Genomic DNA, 21245 nt, shown 5'->3' on the forward strand with positions numbered 1-21245 from the left:
TCATGTACATTAAGTTGGTAATATTCTTGGACTTTTCTTTTTATCCTGTTCAAATATAAACATTGGTCACTAGGGGTTTATTTTCTGCCTTATTCGACTCCATATTTGTGATGTTAATTGAATTTATTCATGTTTCTCTGTAAGTTATTAGTTTGTACGTCTTTAGGTTTTGTATTTGAGGGCCTTTGCCTTCTGATAACCATTTTGGGTTTGATGTCTTCCTCTAATGAGAAGGCGATCTACTGTATTTTGTTTTTCTTTGTTACAATTTGCGTCTGAGTATAATCTTTGAGTTTCAGAAATTCCCAATTTGCTCCTGCTTTGTCCACTGTTTGAAGTTTTTTAACTGGTTGTTTTTATTTTGGGCTTATTTATCTTGGTTTCTTTTTTGTTCTCTTCTGTGATTTGGCTACTAGCGTTTTTGCTACTTTCCATTTTTCTTCCCTATCATTATTTTGTAGTTAAGGAAATTCTTCTCTGTTTTGTGCCTTGGATGTTGATGGAATACTGTTTTCTTTCTTCTCCGACTTATTTTGCCAGGGAAGGAAAATCTTCATTAATTTTTTATTTGAATGGTATTGGATTGTTTTCTGTATTTGCGTTGTTCACTTGTTCTTGTTAGGTTTGGTTTTATATCATATTTACTGTATATTGACGATTTACCTAATTTTAGTAAATTGTAGTTGTTATTTATTTGTTTTTGATATTATTTTTCTTTTGACTGTATGTAAGATTTGTCCATAAAATTGTAAAAATTTTCAGTGACAATAAAGCATATTTCTATTCTATTCTATTCTAGTATCTCTCATTTCTTCTTTAAGATTTCTCCCGTGGATTCATAGTCTTTCCCATTCAATGATTACAATTTTTTATTTCTTCTATCTTTTCCTTTTGTTGCTTCTTCATCTCAACAACTAAATCTTCTTCTTCTTGGCTCTTATTTAGTCTTTGACGTTTTGCTGTCTCCTTATTTTTATTTCTAGTTTTATATTCCGTTTTTTACTTCTGTTTACATATTGTTCTGCTTTTTCCTTTTCAATCTGGTCTTGAGTGAATTAAAATCTCCATATCAGGTACCGCACGGTAAATTACCATTATTTGTACATATTTGGACTCAGCTTCATTAAAGTATGCGTTATAGTTGTTTTCTCTACTTTCTTCAATGCTCCTTGGTACTGAACTACATTGTAACTCACACCTTTTTCTCACTTTGTTGTGTCATTAATCACTAAATGGTTTATTTTTGCACTACAGGCTTCTGTATTACACCAAAATTATTATTAACATTATAATCAGCATAGAAACTAGATATCTCAAAAATATGTTTTCTCTTTTTTATCTCTCAACGTAAAATTTTCAGAACACAACATAGTTGAATTGCCTCCATTGAGGTTCGTAAAGGAATCATCACAAACAGGTAACCTTCTAATGGAAGCAGTCGTGGTAGACGTCTCAGACGATTACTTCCACACAGCCGAAGAAGACCTCCGCACCGAAGCCGACGTAGACGAAATCCTCTCTATAACAAACGAGGCCACGTATACATCAGAGAAATTAAAAATAGAGCTCACCTCCAGCGCAGGTGAAGCACCAAAGAGGCCGCCAAGAAAATCCGATTCAGTAAAGAGTAATTCGTATTATAGTTTAACGCAAAACTTGTCGATAGACTCAGAAAAAGGCGACGAGAGTTTAGCAGGTGCTGCTGAGCTTGATACTGAGTCGTACGGAGATTACGAGAGCGCCATGAGCTCCGACAAGAACCAAGCGGCTCAAGAAAACGCCTACCAAGTCGCTGCTATCACTGAGACGACTAGTTTGCCTGGAGATGACGATCGTCGCCCTCTGACACCTCACACCGCACACGAGATAGGCTCAGATCTAAGAGTGAATAGAAGCGAGAGCCAAGAGATCAAATCTAAAAAGCACAGATCATCTCAGAGCTCAGATGAGATTTCCAAAGACGGATTTAAGCGAGGCGCCATCAAGAAAGCCGTCAGCTTAGAAATCTCCGATACATTCCAAAGAGACCTTCAAGGAGAAGAAGGAGATGGACTGGTAATCGATCCAAAGATAAACGCTAATAAGATAACCGAACTTTTGGATCAGGAACTTAAAGTTACCACAGATCTTCAAGTAACTTTAGATGAGATACTAAAAAGTTTATTGACTGTTCAAAGTAGTTTATCTACGGAAAAATCATCAAACGTTACAGCAAGCGCTGAAGTTCTCGAAAGTATTTATCAACCGATTAAAGACATTAAAACGATTTTCGAAACATTCCAACAAAGAGAGTCTCGTCCTGAAATATATGTGGTAGAACTTGTAGCTCCACCTATATTCGATCTACAGAAAAGCCTCATTGTGGTTGAAAACTGTGTAAACATGAAACGAAAAGAACATACTTTGATTCAGAAAACGTGTTCCAATATTCTACTGTCTTCCGGATCGAAAATCCAGCAAGCCTTAAACTTGGTAGAAGACATCGCTGTGTTGGAAAAAGAGCTAAATGTTACTCAAGCTACAGGAAGAATGACCCCTTCGAAAATAATACAAGAAGTGTGCATAACAATCAAAGAAATGCAAAATAAATTAGATAAAATGAACACGAGCATATCTGAAAAGTCGCAAACATCCCCAGATACATCATCACGACGATTATCCACCACAAAAGATATTGACGTTCTCGACAAAATAATAGACGCAGCCGAAAATATAAACCAAGGTTTATACAGCTTAGAAAAAACCATCGCTTACGATGACTCAGAACAAATGTACGCCACCTTAGGAGCCACTATCCTGGATAAACTCCAGGAACCAGTGGAAGCTTTAATAAAAGAAATTAAAGTTGTTCAAAAGGAAGCTATGAGACACACTACCGAAAAATCCCTACAACAAGAACTCCGTCGTGCTATACTGGATCATATTAGCACACCCGTAGATGAAATAGCTAAAGGTATAAACGTTATTAAAGTCCAAGAACCAAACGATAGACATTCAGGAGTGGTAAGTTTGAACATTTTGGAATCTTTGGCAGCACCTACTGAACAAATCCTTCAGTCGATTACTAGAATAAAAGAATCGCTCAAACAAGAGACAGAAACTGAACTCCTGAGTACCTCCGATGAAGTTTTCACTGAAGTATTAGATAAAGTCACTAAATTAGTATTCAGTAATATTTCTCAAGCTTTAGAAGAACTACAGGCAGGCATAGATATAGCTCAGAGTAATGTTTCTGACCAAACTATCTCAGAAGGATTAACTTTCTTGACTAATTTGAGGAAAGACTTAGCTGCAACAGTTGCGGAAGCTAGTAAGTACCAAACACATGCTACAGTAACTGCTTTAGAACATTTAAGTGAACCCATACACTTACTAAACAGTTTAATAAGAAGTATCACACCAACATCTGGCAGATACATTCTAGAAGACAGTGTCAATTTGCTGAACATACTAGAAGATTGTGTAATAGTAGATGACACTATATTACAGAGTATGGATCTGTGTATACTATTTTCGATATTAAGGGGTAAGATTTACGAAGTAAGAGAAAATATCAGCGGCCTGATTGAACCTACTGTAGGTATAGAATCAGGAAAAGATGAATCGAAAACTGACGATAGCATAGTTGTTATTCTAGAAGAACCTACAGCGTCAGTGGTACCAGAATCTTTACTAGAAGACACCAGAAGTACCTTGCAGCAATTGCATGAACGTTCTATAGAACCATATTTATCAATGTTGGAACCATTTTTGATAAGAATAAACGATCTAAACACCACGATAACAGACGAACTTGTAACCAAACTCAAAACTGAGTTAACAATTAATGACAGGGTTCTATTACAAAAACATGTCATTCCTCTCGAAGTCATCGAGGACTTGATAATCGGATCACTTGATTTATTAGCTGGACAGCCACCTAATGAAAATAAAGACGAACTTTTTCAAACACTTCAGCATTTACAATACAATGTAGCCGTGATGCATCAGCAAATACTCGACGAAACACAACATTTGGAAGTAATGGTTCAATATGGAGAACAAAATATATTAGATCTTAGACAAAAGATTAACAACATAAGAAAGCTGTCGATTATTCAAGAAGAACTTTTGCCTGAAATGAAGGATGAAGTTATAGAACATATTAACGATTTAGAAAAGTCTCTATCCATGTTCTATGAAGTTTCTATGTCGGAACAAAACGAAGAAATTCCTTCTGATTTATACGAAACAACATCACAAGTTTTAGATAAAATTGAGGAGATAAAAAACAGTCCTTTATATGACACAAGTCAGCCTCTAGTAAGACAACAACTAGAAGTCGTTAATAAACTAACAGAATCTCTAGATCTTCTTGAGAACAATTTGGAACACATGCAGAAGGTTCAAGATCGTCGTAAAGATACTTTTGCTTCAGTCAGAGATCCTCTTCTCTCCATCAATGAGATGTTGGAGAACATTCCTGAAGATTTAAAAATCAAACTTTTTACTTTATATGACCCTCTACGAAACGCTATAGAGATCATTTCTTTAGAAATGTATAATTACGACATACAACCTTGTGACTTTTCTGATTTAACCCCAGTCTCCAATCTGCTAAACAAGCTGAGATCTTCTATTCCCTCCAGTAGCAGTATTCATGAAATTTCTTCGATAATTGAAGAGCTATCACCCTGTGCTAGCGATCTTTTAAACCAATTGCAAAAAATGAGGAATGAACGACTACATCACATTACTTTTGCCTTAGCAGGCTTTGTTGGAGCAATTTTAGAACTTCACGAACACTTAACGGGAGAAGAATCTACCGAAATGTACACTAGTAAAAACTTCAATAATATACAAACTGATATTAATCTAATAAGGGGAAGAATTCCTCCAAACGTTCAAAAAGAACTAGACGCCACAGTTGAAGTCAGTCAAATTTTATTCTCAAGAGCTTTGACTGAAGGTACAAACATTTCAATTATAGAAGCAGAAGAAATTTTAGAACAATTGGATATTGTTATTAAAAATATATCTGCTAATCAGTTCGAATCAAGGGATTTAGATATACTACAAAAGATACGACAGTCCACTGATAATTTTACCATTACATCAGACATGGATATTCTCGTTGCTGAAACATTAAGAGGAGCAACACTTGTTTTATCCGATTACATTGAAATTAATCTTCCTAAAGAAGTACAACTTGATAAAAAAGCAGAAGAACTTTTAAAAGAGTCACAAGCAGCTTTAAAAGAACTAGAAGAAGAACAACTACAACAGATTGCAGTGGACACACCAGAAATTTTAACAGAAGCCCAGATACAAGAGGCGCAACTATCAAAAATACAACTTCCAGAAACACAAACTCCAGAAACACAACTTCAAGAAGCACAGCTGTTGGAAACACAACTTCAAGAAGCACAGCTTTTGGAATCACAACTTCAAGAAGCAAAGCTTCTGGAAGCACAACTGCTGGAAACACAGCTTTTGGAAACGCAACTCTTGGAAGGACAACTTCTAGAGGAACAACTTCCAGAAATTCCACTACCGGAGAAACCACAATTTACAGAAGAAGCAGAGAGCAATCTTCCAGAGGAACCTAATTTACAAGCGATAGAAATGTCTAATTCACTAGAAAGTTACAGAAATACTGTAAAAGCCTTCTCAGAAATATCTTCCTCTTTTTTAAAAGCACCTCTTCTCAATGCTTTACAAGTAGTAGAAGACGGCTGTAGCTTATTGGCATCTGCAAATGAACAGATGAATCAAGCACAACAAGTTATTGATGTTACTAATAATTTGATAAGTAATTTATTAGGTTCACTTGATGAGGAATCGTTGATGAAACTTGAAGATGATCTTGTAATGTTGGAAAGCCTAACCGCTAGCTTAGAAAATGAAGCTCCAGTTGAACTCATGCAAGCATTAGATTCTGTAAATGGTCTTGTTACCACAGAAACGAGAAAAATTGTCTTGATGTCAAAAATAAGAGATTTGGAATTGAAGACATTAGACATGCAGAAGATTGCCGTTGGTTCAGTTCGACAGAATTTAACTCAAAGCATCTACGAAGACTTGCTAAATACAGAAAATGAAATCGTTAATTGTAGTGATGCTGGAGAAGTGGCATTTATTTTGGCAATTATGGAACAGCTCGAAGAATTAGCAGAACTTGCTTCACAGAACATTACAGAGGAAGTACCAACGGTTTTGGACACCGAAAAGCTGTTGGAGTTTGTTAAGGAAGTACCACAAACAGAACAAATCGTCACTGGAAGACTAGAAGATACAATTAAATCATTGAAACGTTTAAACGATGAGACTGTTGACCAAAAATTGACTCAAGAGTATATAAACTTCATCAAGGAACTAATTTTACTTCCCAGAGTACAAAAAAGTAAAATATATGGAAAAGTTATGACTCAGACTGCTAGCATATTAAATTCTTTGGAAAATTCAGTAATCGAAATTGAAAAAGGGCCTTTGACACAAAATATACGTGATGTACTACAAAACACGAACAGCTCTCTTGAAAAAATTTTGCTGAAAGATAATGCTAATGCATTAGACGAATTTCAACTAAATGTGGAAAAACTGAATTTATGTTTGGGCAGAACGGATATTTCCGAAACTAAAAAAGCAGAAGTAACCGTTGCTGTAGAATGTTTAAAAGCCGATATTACTAAAATCAAATCCATTAACCAAAGTCTTCAAAATCTCAAAGAAGTTACAAATTATATTGAACAATTACCCAAACCAGAGTTATTAGCTGCTGTTGGAAATGATGTACAAACATTAATGAAGCAGATACAGACTTTCAAAGTAGATAATGAAGCCATCTATATAGTTGAAAAGTACACGGAAACTCTAAAACAAGCGATTGTAGATGTAGTTAATCAAGATCGTACAGATACAACCGAGCGGTTAGAGAAGTCAATAGGATCCAGACCTATAGAAGGAGATATTGGGCAGTCAATACGAAATATCAATTCAAGAATCAAAGAAATTGTGGTCAAAGAAGAGGAAAAAGTTACCAAATCTTTACAAATCGAAGAACTAATCCAGACGAAACAAACCATGGAAGTTTCTGGTATCAAACTTAGTGAAAATTTAACCAAGATCATAGAAAATTTAATCAAAGCAACAGAGGAAGTTACTATATCTGAAAACCTCGAACAAACTTTAAAATGTGTAAATCAATATGTGCAAACCATATTGAAATATGCAGGAACAGGACAGGATTACATGAAGATAAGAACAGAATTGGATGATTTAAGTATTGAGCTTGTAGAAAAAACAGGCAATAATTTACAAATGCAAGCATATGTAAAGGAAGCTTTAGCAGTGGGGATCACTATTTTAGAGAACGAAAGATTTTTTATAACTGCTAAAGCTTTAGTAGATGAACTGCATACCCTTCAGATTACTTGTGATAAATACAAAAATAAAAAGTATCACAAAAACATTATGCCTGATAGTTTATACTATACAGTTCCATTGATTTTGGAAGATATTAAAAAAGTTGATACAGTTCCAGAACCTGAGTTTAGTTATATCGAAAATGCGATCACTATGGTACGTGTTTTGAATGACTACATTGTTTCTGAAGAATATAACATAACGGAGCAGCATATAACCATGGTTGCTAAGTTTTTGGAAAATAACAAACTGACTACAACAATTCCATTTGTAAAAACTCTACAGTTATTGATTAACAAGAGCATATTTATATTAAAAGATATCAGAGAGATAGAGAAACAGCAGGAGAAGGTGAAAATGGAGAACATACAGCTAGCGTCAGATTCGATGCAGAGCTTGGCTAAAACTATAGCTACTATCAAATACAAGACTATTGACAAAGACTTGGTTGTTAGCTTACATAAATGTTCATACTCTCTGCAGACGCAAACATATGATCTGATTGAGAAACCTTTGAACGAAAATGATAATAAATTCCTAGAAAATATCAGCAGGATATTCACCGAAATAGATTCTTTCATTAGTGATATACTTGCTCTTGAACCAAACGTTCCGATACACAAGACTCAAGTGATGATATTTTTAAATATTCTGAAAGAAGCTTCTCGAAGCATTGATGAAAATTCTGCAGTAATAGAGCTCTCCCCCATGCTCAATCAGTTTGTGGATTTGATACCAAAGATTATAAACCAGATCGAGCAAGCTCATTTAGAAGAAACTACTACACAAGAAGATATAAGTAAAATGGAAACTCAAACAGATAGTTCCAAGCAACAAGATGAAGCTGCTGAAAGTAAACCAGAAGCTGAAGAACTAGAAAAAGGTGAAGAAGTTGAGGAAACCAGAGGTGAAAAAGTTGAGGAAACTCAAACAAAAGATTCTAAACAACAGAATGAAACTATTGCAACTGAAGCAGAGGTTCAAAAAGCAGCTAAAGATGAAATTGAGGTAAACAAGCCGGTAACTCAAACAGATGATTCTGAAAAACAAGCTGAGCCTACTACAGCTGAACCAGAAGCTGCAAAAATAGCCAAAAATAAAGAACAAAAAGAAAAAGACATTAAATTTACGAAGGATATAATTCAGCCAATTCAAATGTTAACAGAAGAATTGTCTCTTCTAAAATCAAAAGCAGAATCTATTGGTGAAATACCTTACCATGGCGTGTTGAGTATAACTGATTTATCAACAACTTTATCAGAACTTTGCAATACTCTTTCTGTAGATCAATCTGCTGACGTAGAGACAGAATACATCGCCAATGAGGACCTACAAACGATAGAAGAGTTTAAAGAAGAAATTAGTAAGCTGACAATAACTGTTGTAAAAGTTAATGAGTGCTTACAAAAACCAAATTTGCTTGGAAAACCAGTAGAAGAATTAAAGTCTGCTATTCTAGGAATCAAAGAAAAAGTTGATCATCTCATTGTACAAACACTACCCAAAGCTAAAAAATTAAGCTCTTCAGAGCAAAGCCTTAAGGCTCTTAGTAAAAAACTGGAAATTATCTTTGATAAAGTTAGCCAAGAGCCTGAAATTCAGGTAGAACGAAAAGAAACAGAAGTAACCAGAGCTTTAAAGCAACCTTTGCAGATATTATTTACTCAAATGACTTCATTGAAATCGAAAGTAGAAGGTAGTCAAATTCCCCTCCAAGGCGTTCTTTCTATAGTAGAGGCTGCAGCTACGTTGGAACATCTGTGTGACACCCTTTCTACTGCTGACAAAATTTATGACAACGTACCTCCAGAGGCAGTACTAGAAATGACGTCAGAATTAAACAAACTAACTGAAATTGTCATTAAAGCTAACGAAAACGCGCAAAAACCAGAACTGCTTGAATCGCAAAAACCAGAAATGAAATCAACAATAGTTGCAGTAAAGGAAAAAATTGATAACGTAGTTCAAATTTTACCAAAAGAACAACGTTTGCAAACTAAAGAATCTCCTCTAGAAGTACTTAGTGCTAAATTGGGTGAAATTATACAAAACTTATCTGAACCAGTAAAAGAAAGAGAAGACATCAAACTAATTGACAATCTGTTACAACCTATTCAAATGTTAACACATGAAATTTCTTTATTAAAATCCAAAGTTGAATCCATACATGCTCCTCATCAAGGTGTATTGTCTGTTGTTGAAGCTGCGTCTAATTTAGTTCAGCTTTGTGAATCCCTCACCAACGCTCAACAATTACCAAACGATGAGGCAAAAGACTCATCTAAAGACATAGTACAAACATCAGAAGCAGTTAAAGAGAAAATAAACGAATTAACTGAAATAGTTTTAAATATACGTGAAAATGTTGAAAAACCAGAAATTATTGAGCAACAGAAGCCGCTACTAAAGTCTGCAGTACTAGCTGTGAAAGAAACGTTGAATGAATTAACTTTGAAAACACCAGCAGCACAAAAATTAGAAACCTCAGAAGTTGCCCTTCAGTCTTTAAGTGCTAAACTGGACGAAATTGTACAAAGTATGGATAAAACACCAGAAAAGAAAGAATTTAAAGATACTAAACTGATCAAGAATCTCTTAAAACCAATTCAAATGTTGACAGACGAAGTAGGGTTACTAAAAGTAAAAACTGAAACTGCCAAAACGAGTGAGCAAGGTATTTTATTTATCGTGGAAGCAGTAAATGAACTGGAACAACTTTGTGAAGCTTTCTCCAATGTGGAAGAAGTGCCAGAACAAGTTTCTCAATCAACGGTAGATAAAATAACTGATATTACGGATGATTTTAATAAATTGACAGCTGTTGTTGTGAAAACTAACGAATGTATGAAGACACCAGAAATACTTGATCAGCAGACAGCTGAAATGAAATCTGCTATCCTGGCTGTTAAAGAAAAGATTGATAATATGGTTGTCGAAACAATTCCAGATGCTAAACAGCTTAAAAGAGCAGATATTCATCTGAAAGCACTAAGTGGCAAATTAGAAAAGGTTGTTGAAAAAATTTCTAAAGAAACTGAAGAAAAAACAGAACGACAAGATACTAAGTTATTAAAAGAATTATGTCAGCCAGTACAAATACTAGCAGAAGAAGTTGCTGTTCTTAAAACTAAAATGCAATCAAAAGCTGAAACTCCTCTACAAGGTGTACTATCTGTTGTAGAAGTTGCAGATGTGTTAACTAAATTGGCTGAAAGCCTTTCTTCTGCAACACAAATCTCCGATGTTGACCTTCAAGACGTATCAACCGAAGTAGTACAAAAAGCAGTTGAAGTCAAAGAAGAAATAAATAGATTAACAACAATTGTTGTAAAAATTAATGACAATTTTAATAACAGTGATATTTTAGAACAACAAAAACCTGAAATGCAAGCTGCTATATTAGCTGTTAAAGGAAAAATAGAAGAAATAGCGAAAGTTTTGCCCGAAGTCCAAAATCTTAAGACATCAGAACAGAGTCTTAAAACACTTAATGCTAAACTAGATGAAGTTGTAGAGAAACTGTCAGAAAAAGCTCAGAAACTAAGAGAGCGAGAAGATACAAAACTGGTCAAAAAATTATTGCAACCAATTTCAGTTTTGGCAGAGGAAATGGCAATACTGAAAACAAATGTAGCCAACGATCAGATCCCACAAAAAGGTGTTCTATCAATTATCGAAGCAGTATCGGTAATAAATGAGCTAGCTGAAAATCTTTCTTCCACAGAACAGACTCCAGATATGGATCTTAAAGATGTATCAGCTGATTTTGCTAAAAAAGCAGTAAGTCTTGAAGATGAGCTAAATCAGTTGACTACAGTTATTGTCAAAATCAATGAAAATCTACAAAAACCAGAATTATTAGAAGAACAAAAACCAGAAATGAAGAAAGCTGTACTAGCTGTTAAAGAAAAAATAGAAGAAATAACAAAGATTTTGCCCGAAGTTCAAAGATTTAAGACATCAGAGCAGAGTCTTAATGCTCTTAATGCTAAACTAGATGAAATTGTTGAGAAACTATCTGAAGAAGCTCAGAAAACAATAGAGCGCGAAGATACCAAACTGGTCAAAACATTATTGGAACCAATATCAGTTTTGGCAGAAGAAGTAGCAGTACTGAAATCAAATGTAGAATCCAACAAACAAATACCGCAACAAGCTGTACTATCCATTATTGAAGCAGCAGCGGTAATAAACGAACTAGCTGAAAACCTTTCCTCTACAGAACAAACTCCTGATGCTGATATTAAGGATGTATCTGCTGAGTTGGTAGAAAAAGCAGTAAATCTCGAAGATGAGCTAAATCAGTTGACTACTGTTATTGTCAAAATCAACGAAAATCTACAGAAACCAGAATTATTAGAAAAGCAAAAACCAGAAATGAAGAAAGCTGTACTAGCTGTTAAGGAAAAAGTAGAAGAAATGACAAAGATTTTGCCGGAAGTTCAAAGACTTAAGACATCAGAACAGAGTCTTAAATCTCTTAATGCAAAACTAGATGAAATTGTTGAGAATCTATCCGAACAACCTCAGAAAAAAATAGAGCGAGAAGATACCAAACTTGTCAAAAAATTATTGGAACCAATATCAGTTTTAGCAGAAGAAGTGGCAGTATTGAAAACAAATGTAGAATACAACGACCAGATCCCACAAAAAGGCGTTCTTTCGATAATTGAAGCAGCAGATGTAATAAAAGAGCTAGCTGAAAATCTTTCCTCTACAGAACAGACTCCAGATATGGATCTTAAAGATGTATCTGCTGACTTGGTAGAAAAATCAGTAAACCTTGAAGATGAGTTATATCAGTTGACTACTGTTATAGTAAAAATCAACGAAAATATACAGAAACCAGAACTATTAGAAGAGCAGAAACCAGAAATGAAGAAAGCTGTACTAGCTGTTAAAGAAAAAATAGAAGAAGTGACAAAGATTTTGCCGGAAGTTCAAAGACTTAAGACATCAGAGCAGAGTCTTAAAGCTCTTAATGCTAAACTAGATGAAATTATTGAGAAACTATCCGAAGAACCTCACAAAACAATAGAGCGAGAAGATACCAAACTGGTTAAAAAATTATTGGAACCAATATCAGTTTTAGCAGAAGAAGTGGCATTACTGAAAACAAATGTAGAATCCAACGATCAGATCCCACAAAAAGGTGTTCTTTCGATAATTGAAGCAGCAGCTGTAATAAAAGAGCTAGCTGAAACTCTTTCCTCTACAGAACAGACTCCAGATATGGATCTTAAAGATGTATCTGCTGACTTGATAGAAAAATCAGTAAACCTTGAAGATGAGCTAAATCAGTTGACTACTGTTATAGTAAAAATCAACGAAAATCTACAGAAACCAGAATTATTAGAAGAGCAAAAACCAGAAATGAAGAAAGCTGTACTAGCTGTTAAAGAAAAAATAGAAGGAGTGACAAAGATTTTGCCGGAAGTTCAAAGACTTAAGACATCGGAGCAGAGTCTTAAAGCTCTTAATGCTAAACTAGATGAAATTGTTGAGAAACTATCCGAAGAACCCCAAAAACCAATAGAGCGAGAAGATACCAAACTGGTCAAACAATTATTGAAACCAATTTCAGTTTTGGTAGAAGAAGTGGCATTACTGAAAACAAATGTAGAATCCAACGACCAGATCCCAGAAAAAGGAGTTCTATCAATAATTGAAGCAGCAGCTGTAATGAAAGAGCTAGCTGAAAACCTTTCCTTTGCAGAACAAACTGCAGATATGAATCTTAAAGATATATCTGCTGACTTGGTAGAAAAATCAGTAAATCTCGAATATGAACTAAATCAGTTGACTGCTGTTGTTGTCAAAATCAACGAAAATCTACATAAACCAGAATTATTAGAAGAGCAAAAACCAGAAATGAAGAAAGCTGTACTAGCTGTTAAAGGAAAAATAGAAGAAGTGACAAAGATTTTGCCCGAAGTTCAAAGACTTAAGACATCAGAGCAGAGTCTTAAAGCACTTAATTCTAAACTAGATCAAATTGTTGAGAAACTTTCAGAAGAACCTCAGAAACCAATAGAGCGAGAAGATACCAAACTGGTCAAAAAATTATTGGAACCAATATCAGTTTTAGCAGAAGAAGTGGCATTACTGAAAACAAATGTAGAATCCAACGATCAGATCACACAAAAAGGTGTTCTTTCGATTATTGAAGCAGCAGCTGTAATAAAAGAGCTAGCTGAAAATCTTTCCTCTACAGAACAGATTCCAGATACGGATCTTAAAGATATATCTGCTAACTTTGCAGAAAAAGCAGCAGTAAATATTGGAGATGAGCTAAATCAGTTGACTACTGTTATTGTCAAGATCAACGAAAATCTACAAAAACCAGAGTTATTAGAAGAGCAAAAACCAGAAATGAAGAGAGCTGTACTAGCTGTTAAAGAAAAAATTGAGGAAGTTGCAAAGATTTTGCCTGAAGCCCAAAAATTAAAGACTTCAGAGAATAGTTTTACCGCCCTTAGTGCTAAGTTAGATGAAATTATAGATAAATTATCTGAACAACCGAAGAAAGAACGGCAGGATACGAAATTAGTTAACGAACTACTGACGCCGGTTAAAGTTCTGGCAGAAGAGATAACAGTATTAAAAACAAAAGCCGAATCTAGCAAGCAAATACCTCAACAAGGCATGTTATCGATTATTGAAGCGGCTGCTATATTAACTGAACTTGCTGAAAACCTTTCATCTGCACAACAAATTCCTGACGTTGATCTTCAAGATGCTCCTGCTGATGTTTTGGAAAATATAGTTGATATTAAACAAGAGATGAATGAATTAACAACCATTATAACAAAAGTTAACGAAAATCTTCAGAAACCTGAATTATTAGAAGAGCAGAAACCAGAAATGAAAAGAGCTGTACTAGCTGTTAAAGAAAAAATAGAAATAATAACAAAGACTTTGCCTGAAGTCCAAAAATTAAAGTCATCAGAGCACACTCTTAAAGCTTTGACTGCTAAACTGGATCAAGTTGTAGAAAAACTTTCTGAAGAATCTCAAAGAATTCAGCAGCAAGGGCAGATACCAGAAACACAATCTTTACTAGATCAAGAAAGAAAAGATGATAAATTGATCAAAGCAATATCACAACCGATCCAAATGTTAACCAATGAGATAGTTAAGTTAAAATCCAAGGTACAACCAACAAGTGAAGTTGCTCAACATGGCGTGCTTCATATCCTCGAAGCAGCAACTCTATTGTCAACACTTTGTGAAAATTTACTAACCAGTAAAACTGTTGATTTAAGTTCCCAAGATGTATCTGAAGAAGTATTACAAAGAGCAAGAAACGTTCAAGAAGAAATAGATAAACTAACGGTAGTCATTGTTAAAACTAACGAAAGTTTACAAAAGCCTCAAATGCTTGAAAAATTAAAAGATGAAATGATATCAAGTGTACTAACAGCCAAGGCTACATTTGAAGATATTGTGGAAAATATTGTACCAGAGACACAAAAACTAAGAACAACAAAAGATGACTTTAAAGCTCTTATTTCCAAATTTGGAGAAATTGTTTCAAAACTAGACAAATCGCCAACTGAAGCAGTAACTATAAAGGAAGCTGATGTAGACAAAGAAGAAGAAAAAGCAGAAATTAATAAAGAACAACCTCAAGAAACAGAAACGAAGGATGCAACGCCAAAAACCAACCAAGAAATTGACGCAGTAATTGACACAACTAAAAGAGATGAAAAACTAGAAGAGAGTGAAAGTAAAACGCAAGAAATCGAGGATAAAGATATTAAGACGCATAAAGAAGAGACACTTAAAACAGAAGAAATTTCAGAAGTTGTTCAAACAGCTGAAGAACAAAAAGTAGAAGATACTTTACTTGAAGCTAAAAACAAAACTATCGATACTCATAAAATTGAAGAAGAAATAAAAGAAATTGTTAAAATAGAAGAAAATGCAAAAGAAGTTCCTGAAACAGCTGAAGAAGTAAAAGAAATTAAGACAGTTGATAAAGAAGAGCTACAACGAGAGATAAAGAAAGATGAAATAAAAGATGGTGCCAGTATTAAAACTGATACGGACGAAAAACAAGAAAAACTTGAAGAGGTAAAGAAAGCAGTTGAGATAGTGGATAAAGGTAACGAACAAAAGGAAAGTACAGTACCAAATCAAGAAATTGTAGACGATGCTAAAAAACCTGAACAAATTATTGATAAAATTACAACTGAAGAACAAATAAATAAAGAAAGTGGAACAACAGAGGACACAACAAAAGTTGATAAGATAGGTGAAGTCAAAGATAAATCGGAGCAAGCAGCAGGAATTCGTAGTCCAGAACAGGAGATCAAAGCAGGTGAAAGTTTCGTAGAATCGAACAAAGATGTGGACCAAAGTATCATTGAATATTCGATAACTAATAACAATGTATCACAACAAAATCAATTGGTAGAATCTGTACAAACAGTTGAGGTAATAGATGCTGCATCCCACATTGAAACAGTCTTGTCTTCATTACGGAACCTTAATCGTACTCTTTCAGAAATAGAAACACAGTCAGTACCAGAACTGAAGAAAATGGCTTTAAATGATCTTCAGAAATCGGTTAAAGCTTTAGAAGAAACTATCAAATTTAGCCATCTAAATACAGAAGTAGAAAAAGCTGCTATTGTAGAAGCTAACAACACTTTAAATATTTTAAACAACTATATACTATCGATCCAAAATAGCCAAGGAGAGGTGGAAACTCTTACAGCTGAAAACGTTAAATCAGCAATAGAAGAGTTGAGATTAGCTGTTGTGTTTATACCTTCTGATACAGATATGAAAACAACCATGGAGCATTTGGAAGAAACTGTTAAGAATGTCATAAATTTGGTTGAAAATATTCCTCTACGTACGGAGGAACAACTGAAAATGCTCTGTTTCCTCGAAAAACTTAAAGATGTTTTAGAAATACGTAAAACTGAAGACAACGAAGAAAACGTAGCTTTGATAATCAGAACTGAAGAATTGATTAAAGCAACAGAAATGTTTACAGGTGATCTTGTGTTAAAGAGCGAGGAAGAGCAAACGATTCTTGCTATGATAAATGATTGTTTGAACGAATGCATTGAAGTTATTGAGTACGAAAACAAACTTAACCAACCTGTGAATAAAAACGTGCTTAACTCCTTAGAAGAAAAGAAAAAACAACTTAGTAAGTTAATTGCAAGTGTCTCAGGGGAATCGATAATCACTCCTTTGGTGGATAAAGTTGTGAAGATTACAGAGAACATTCTTAAATTAATAACATCTACCAAACAAGTTTCATGCAAAGCTCTTGAAGAGTATCAAGTACTAATCCAAAAACTGCAGGACTCAGTAGCTTCGTCTGAGACAGATAAAAAAGCTCCAAAGCAGTTTTTGTCAGACATTCGTCGTCCATTAACTACCTTGAATTTCATTGGGGTTACTATTTTAGAAGACAAAAAATCTAGTCTTTCCAACGTTGATTTACAGCTTCTAGAAAAGGCTAACGAATTAATAACCGACTTGATCGAAATCATTAAAACTATTCAGAGCAAAAATGCAGCTACTTTAAAATTATTCTCAGACAAACTGAGAACATTCTCAGAAAGTATTAACCAAGATTCTCAGCTGAAAGATTTTTCTGAACCATTGGGTGATATACTCAGGTGCTTTGATAGGCTGATACCAAAAATTGAGAATGCTAGTAAAGAAAAGAAAGATCGAATCCATGGAGCCAAAGATCGATTAGATAAGTCTATTAGCAAATTAGACGTTCTGATCAATGAAAACTTATCATCCGATATAAAGCCGATACTTATCGAAAAACTGCAGCGTCCTCTCCAGGCAATACAACAAATAATTGAGAGTACTATCCAGAAAGATGTTACCGATGATGATATGGATAATATATTAAAGGTGACAGATATTATTTCCGAACTACAAGAGGGAATTAACGAAAATCTTGTAGAAACAGTCTCAAAGTTTGAAGAAAAACTTTCTAAGCTTCAAAGTGCTGAAGGTGGCAACCAACTGATAGCGACGATAAAAGAAGAGCTTGGTGAACTACACGATGGTGTTGACGTGGCCTACTTATTGGCTGAAATGACTTCCCCTGCTACAGCTTCGATTGCTGTAAAAGGTATGCACTTATCTTCAACCCAACTACTTAAATTTATAGTAACTGCTAAGTATACTAATAAAGAAAACATTAACTTATTTTCAATTCTTGAACAACCAATCGAAAATTTAATTACTGAACTTAATAAAGCTTTAGATCTTCAACCCTCAGATGAAGAAAACACTTTATTACAATCCCTTGAAAATAACTTTAAACAAATTTATAGCAAAGACGTAGATTCGACTGATATTCAAGAGTTCTTTGATGGACTCGAAAGTTTACAGAACAAACTGATCAGTGTTTGTATGCGAGCTGTACTAACTAAATCTGGCCAAGAAAATCATGTTTTGAAGATGATTCTAAGTCCTTTAGAGCAAATTTGCAAAGGAATAATCAAAATGAACAGTGAGTTATCCAGTAGGAAAATTTTAAATAATCTACGCAAAAATATTATACAAAACTCTAAAGTCCTTAGTGATTGTTTGGTTAAAAGTCAATTAACTGATTCTAGAGCCTTAGTAAACTTAGCACAACTTTTTACCGATATACACGACAAATTAGGTAAAAATACATCTCTAAGTAATCACCAAGATTTACTCACAGTTATTGAACATGATACAAAACAGTTGCATAACGAACTACCTCAAATGTTCGAGGTATTCTCCGAATCTGAAACCAAAGACGCGTTGATGCAACTTCAACAAGCTATAGCAAACTTGTCTACTACAGAAGTAACTATAAATCAAGTTGCAGAATTTGATTCTGCATTAAAAACGTTAAAAAATAAACTGAAACAAAGTACGCAAATGGAATCCCCAATCATAGACCATATTTCTGAAATAAAGACCGAATTTTCTGATCTACAAGACCAAGTTATGGAGCAATGTCCACCACCAAATGTAGCCATTGCTTCTACTCTGGAGTTATACGAAGCCATTAACGCTCTAGAAGACGTTACGGTCGAGATAGAACAACTTTCTCTAAGTCCCGAGGAAGCTCAGTGTCTATCATCTACAAGGATCTGTTTAGAAAAATTATGCGTTATGATAGTGAATTTAAAATCAACATTACACAAACCTGTCTTACAGGAGCTTGGTACGCAAGCTTTACACGATGCCAAAGTACATGTGAAACAAGCTTTGAGCATTCTGTCAAGTGCTCCAGCTTCAAAGTTAACCATCTTATTACAAGAACCACTGTCAGCAATATTAACCAATACTGAAAATATTGAGCAAAACCTGGTTGCAGAAACAGTACCTATTGAAGAAGGTACCGTACTAACAGATACTCAACATACAGAGGAAAATATTGTTGCAGAAGAAACACCTATTAAAGCAGATAGCGCACCAATAAATACTGAACATAAAGAAGAAAATTTTGTTGCAGAACAAGTACCTATTAAAAAAGACAGTGATCTTGAAGAGGTTGTCCAAACACTGCAATTGGTTCTACAACAGTTGGAAGAAGTGAAATCTACTGAAGCAGGGAAAAGTTTTATTTTAGATGTTGCAGATGCTTTCAACGAACCGTTGAAGTTTCTACATTCCAGTTTCCAGTTGATTCAAAGCAGCCCTTGTGATAGCTTAGAACAAATTAGTAAATTTTTGAGAGATCAAAACAAATCATTTGCCAAGTTATCTAGTTGCTTGAGCACAAGAAACATTTCCGACAATGTTTTAATAGAAGCCTTAAAAGGCATTCAAGGCAGCTGTAATGCAATAGTGAACTGCGGTCTAGATGATTTACTATTGCAGACTTTGTGTGAACCTAATAAATTTATGGTTGCCACTATTGATCATCTATTGAAACAATTAAGTAATGAATCATCTCCTAGCCAATTAACAGAGTCCGATTTAAATACGCTCACTGAATTTAACGACAATATTATTCTCCTCAGGAACCAACTAGAGAGCTTAAGTACCCACTTGCAAGGAAGAGAGAAAATCGACGAATATCAAGCGTTGGTCCTCATCATAGAAATTATAGGTCCGTTATTCAATCTCTCGTCTCAAATAGAAAATACCACCCTCTTACCAGATTTTCATAATTACACCAACACCATACAGGATATATCACACTTATTACAAATTCTTACTAATGTTGTTAAATCTTGCAACGAGAAGATCAGCATCTCAGAACCAACGAGAAAGGAAAAGCTAAAAATACAGCAAATCGCTTCAAGACTTTCAAATGAACTTAATAAAACATTGGAATTGAAAAGTAATTTTACACCTGCTTTAGATATACTGCAACAAAAATTCAAATATATCGAGAATGAACTAAAACAAGAAAAAGATCAGCCAAAGGAAGATGACCAAAAGACTATACAACAACCTGAAAAACCAAGCGAAAGACAAGATACCAAATTAGTTAAAGGAATGCTAGAACCAATAGCAGTCTTAAAAGAAAAGGTGACAGAACTGAAAAGAAATATAGAATCCAACGAGAAGATTCCACAAAAAGGTGTGTTATCAATCATTGAAGTAGCAGCAGTAATCAATGAACTAACAGAAATCCTCTCCTCGATTGAACAGACCTCTGATACCGATGTTAAGGATGTCTCAGTTGACTTTGTAGAAAAGACAGTTAGTGTTAAGAACGAGCTGAATCAATTAGCCACTGTTATTGTGAAGGCTAACGAAAATCTCCAGAAACCCGAAATATTCGAACAGCAAAAACCAGAATTGAAGCAAGCTATACACGCCGTTAAAGAAAAATTGGAAGAAATAGTAACAAAAACCCTACCGGAAGCCGAAACGCTAAAGACTACAGAGAACACTCTAAAAGCGCTTATTGCTAAACTGTGTGAAGTTAAAGAAAAACTGTCCGAAGAACCTGAAAAACCAAGCGAGCGACAAGACACCAAATTAGTTAAAGAACTGCTAGAACCAATATCAGTTCTAAAAGAAGAAGTGGCATCACTAAAAACAAGTCTCGAAGCCAACAGCCAGATCCCACAAAAAGGTGTTCTCTCCATAACTGAAGTAGCAGCAGTAATAAATGAACTAGCAGAAAATCTTTCCTCGGCTGAACAAACACCTGATGCTGATATTAAGGATGTGTCAGCTGATTTTGTAGAAAAGTCAGTTAGTGTTAAAGATGAGCTGAACAAATTAACTACTGTCATTGTCAAATTTAACGAAAATCTCCAGAAACCAGAAATATTGGAACAGCAAAAACCAGAATTGAAGCAAGCTGTACACGCTGTTAAAGAAAAATTGGAAGAATTAGTAGCAACAACTTTGCCTGGTGCCGAAAAGCTAAAGATTACCGAGCAAAGTCTAAGAGCACTTAGTGCTAAACTGGCTGAAGTTGAAGAAAAACTGTCCGAGGAACCTGAAAAACCAAGTGAGCGACAAGATAGCAAATTAGTTAAAGAATTGCTAGAACCAATATCAGTTCTAAAAGAAGAAGTGGCGTTACTGAAAACAAGTGTAGAAGCCAACGGTCAGATCCCACAAAAAGGTATTCTTTCCATAATTGAAGCAGCAGCAGTAATAAATGAACTAGCAGAAAATCTTTCCTCGGCTGAACAAACACCTGATGCTGATATTAAGGATGTGTCAGCTGATTTTGTAGAAAAGTCAGTCAGTGTTAAAGATGAGCTGAACAAATTAACTACTGTCATTGTCAAGGTTAACGAAAATCTCCACAAACCAGAAATATTGGAACAGCGAAAACCAGAATTGAAGCAAGCTATACACGCTGTTAAAGAAAAATTGGAAGAAGTAGTAGCAACAACTTT

At 34.7% G+C, this 21245-nt stretch overlaps 1 protein-coding gene across 50 annotated transcripts in view; it reads left to right on the plus strand.

Moving 5' to 3' along the window:
• LOC114341578 (extracellular matrix-binding protein ebh) overlaps positions 1-21245 on the plus strand; it is a 369628-nt gene that overhangs the window by 81359 nt on the left and 267024 nt on the right. For 43 of the 50 annotated variants that reach the window (XM_050657468.1, XM_050657450.1, XM_050657480.1 and 40 more), the window contains one exon: positions 1361-20965. In XM_050657468.1, the coding sequence (XP_050513425.1) occupies positions 1361-20965 (19605 nt within the window). Of the gene's footprint in view, positions 1-1360; positions 21136-21245 lie in introns of all 50 variants that reach the window. The other 7 variants (XM_050657458.1, XM_050657487.1, XM_050657456.1 and 4 more) reach the window with 2 other exon arrangements.

The sequence above is a fragment of the Diabrotica virgifera genome, chromosome 8, assembly GCF_917563875.1.
Source record: "Diabrotica virgifera virgifera chromosome 8, PGI_DIABVI_V3a".
NCBI lineage: Eukaryota > Metazoa > Arthropoda > Insecta > Coleoptera > Chrysomelidae > Diabrotica > Diabrotica virgifera.